Raw genomic sequence first — 2,392 nt, 5'->3', positions numbered from 1 at the left:
AGGCCGAGGATGGCAAGACGGAGTTGTCCCTCATGCACTTTGCCATCACCAACCCCAAGTGGCAGCCGCCCCGTGAGAGCACGGCCTTCATCGGCTTCCTGAAGGAGCGGGTGCACCGGGACAGCAGCATGGCACTGGCTCAGCAGGCTGTGCTCCCCGAAAATGCCCTCTTCAGCTCCATCCAGTCCCTGCAGTCGGAGTCTGAGGTGCCCAGGCTTGGGGTGGTGCGGGGTGTTCTTGGGGTGCTTGCTGATATCCTGGCAAACCGATAGGCAGCCCTTCTGGGCGATTTTGCTCTTGCCTGGACTGTATCTAGAGATGCAGATGTGATAGATCAGCACGAGTTGGGAGTTCCTAGTGAAGGAACCCTGCTGGGTTCCTAGTGAAGGCAGCAGCCTGTCCTGGGGCCCTGAGAGGTGGGAGAGGGGCTGAAAGCTGGGGTGCCTCAGTTCTGTGTCACTAGTGGGGATCAGCCCTCCAAGACTGCTTAGCACAGTGATTCTCTCCCTTTTGACTTTGCAGCCTCACAGCTTGATTGCCAATGTGATAGCCGGCTCCTCAGCACTGGGCTTCCACATGGGCCGGGACGGACAGGTCTCCCGCCATCTCTCTGAAGTGGCCTCGGCCCTGCGTTCCTTCTCCCCACTCCAGTCTGCCCAGCAGCCTCCCAGTGGCTTCCAGACAGCAGGAAGGGATGGAGAGGGAGCCCAGCCTCGGGGTGCCAGTGCCATGACAGCCTCTGGGTAAGCTGCAGGCTGGAGCGGGGTGGCCAGACACCTTGCAGATTCCTTAGACTTGTCTGATTGACATGCTGCTGTCCTAGGTGCACAGTGGCATTTGTCTCTGCAGCCTGGGACAGCAAGGGACGTGTTCACAAGCTGAGCTAGGTCCAGGTGCTTAGGCTGGCCCCAAAGGACAGTGCTAGGGTTCTGGTGTTCTCCCATAGGTACCACTGCGGTGGGAAACTTCTGGCAGGGGAGAGCCAGTGCCATAGCAGGGCTGGTCACCTTGGGCACCTGAGAAGATGCTGCAGAGGGCCTGTTCCTACCCAGCCCAGGAGTGGATCTCTGCAAGGCTGACATTAGAGCAGAGAGGGGCTGGGTGTTGGAGGGGGGGGGCGCACCTGGGCAGCAAACACCTCTTGTGTGTCCCATGGCAGTGCTGATGCGAGGACCGTGAGCTCGGGGAGCAGCGCCTGGGAGGGTCAGCTGCAGAGCATGATCCTGTCGGAGTATGCCTCCACCGAGATGAGCCTCCACGCACTCTACATGCACGAGGTGAGCGGCCTGGGGCCAGGGCAGACAGGACTGGGGCACCCTGTCTGGAGTGACAGGGATACCAGTGTGGGTGAGAGCTGAGGCCAGCGTGTGTACAGTGCTGGGGAGAGGCTGTGTTTGGCTGTTGGGGCTCTCCCACACAGCTGACTCACTCGTGTTTTGGCCTGCAGTTGCACAAGCAGCACGCCCAGCTGGAGCCCGAGCGGCACACTTGGCACCGGCGGGAGAGCGACGAGAGTGGGGAGAGCGCCCATGAGGAACTGGATGCTCAGCGGGGTGCCCCCGCCCCCATCCCTCGCTCTGCCAGCTACCCGTTCTCCTCGCCACGGCAGCCTGCCGAGGAGACGTCCACACTGCAGACGGGCTTCCAGCGGCGATACGGTGGCATCACGGGTATGGGAGCCAGGGGAGAGGTCTGAGCTGCACGTCAGAGCCCCAGATCCAATGCCCTGTAGGGACTGGCACGAGCAGCCTGCCTGCCCTGGAGACTGCTGCCAGTCCCCCAGATAGCTGATCTTCCTCCTTGCCTCCCCTGCAGATCCGGGCACAGTACACAGAGCCCCATCACACTTCTCTCGCCTCCCCCTGGGAGGCTGGGCTGAGGACGGGCAGTCGGCAAGACACCCAGAGCCCGTGCCAGAGGAGAGCTCAGAGGATGAGCTTCCACCGCAGATCCACAAGGTAGGGGTGAAGACTGGCTGAAAGGGGGAAGCATGTGCTTAGGATGGTCCCAACAGGTGCCACATCACCTCTCTGTCTTGCAGGTGTAGCCTTGTAGACTGGGGATCTCATGGGGGTAGCAGACTGGGAGCCACCTGGGCAGCAGGATGTGACATCAGCCTGATTCTTCTCCCGTTCCAAGTGGACAGGATAGTCCTGGGCTCCATTTCGTTGCCGTCAATGCCGAAGAGACAAAACTTCCGGGCCGGCGGCTTTGCGGTGGCACCTTGTGTCCAGCCACGTGTCAATGCCACTCTGACTCTTGGGGGGTGAATGCGTGTGTGAGTACATACGTGCGTCTGTGTCCACGTCTGTGTCGGAGGACTGCTGCAGAGCTTGCAAAAGCTGATGTCACAGGACTAGCAGCAGGAAGCTGCCAACTGGCTTGGAGGTGG

General features: G+C 61.0%; 1 protein-coding gene across 1 annotated transcript in view; it reads left to right on the top strand.

The window, feature by feature from the left end:
* The window catches only part of ATG9A (autophagy related 9A), a 7,816-nt gene extending 5,769 nt beyond the window's left edge, over window positions 1-2,047 (top strand). The window contains exons 8-13 of the mRNA XM_010143933.1: window positions 3-206; window positions 523-743; window positions 1,160-1,277; window positions 1,448-1,670; window positions 1,816-1,958; window positions 2,042-2,047. Of these exons, the coding sequence (XP_010142235.1) occupies window positions 3-206; window positions 523-743; window positions 1,160-1,277; window positions 1,448-1,670; window positions 1,816-1,958; window positions 2,042-2,047 (915 nt within the window). The remainder of the gene's footprint in view (window positions 1-2; window positions 207-522; window positions 744-1,159; window positions 1,278-1,447; window positions 1,671-1,815; window positions 1,959-2,041) is intronic.
* The last annotated feature ends 345 nt before the right edge of the window (window positions 2,048-2,392 follow it).

The sequence above is a fragment of the Buceros rhinoceros genome, unplaced genomic scaffold, assembly GCF_000710305.1.
Source record: "Buceros rhinoceros silvestris isolate BGI_N320 unplaced genomic scaffold, ASM71030v1 scaffold43520, whole genome shotgun sequence".
Lineage (NCBI taxonomy): Eukaryota > Metazoa > Chordata > Aves > Bucerotiformes > Bucerotidae > Buceros > Buceros rhinoceros.
The sequence above is the reverse complement of the archived record's forward strand: the minus strand, read 5'-3'. Positions and strand labels throughout refer to the sequence as shown.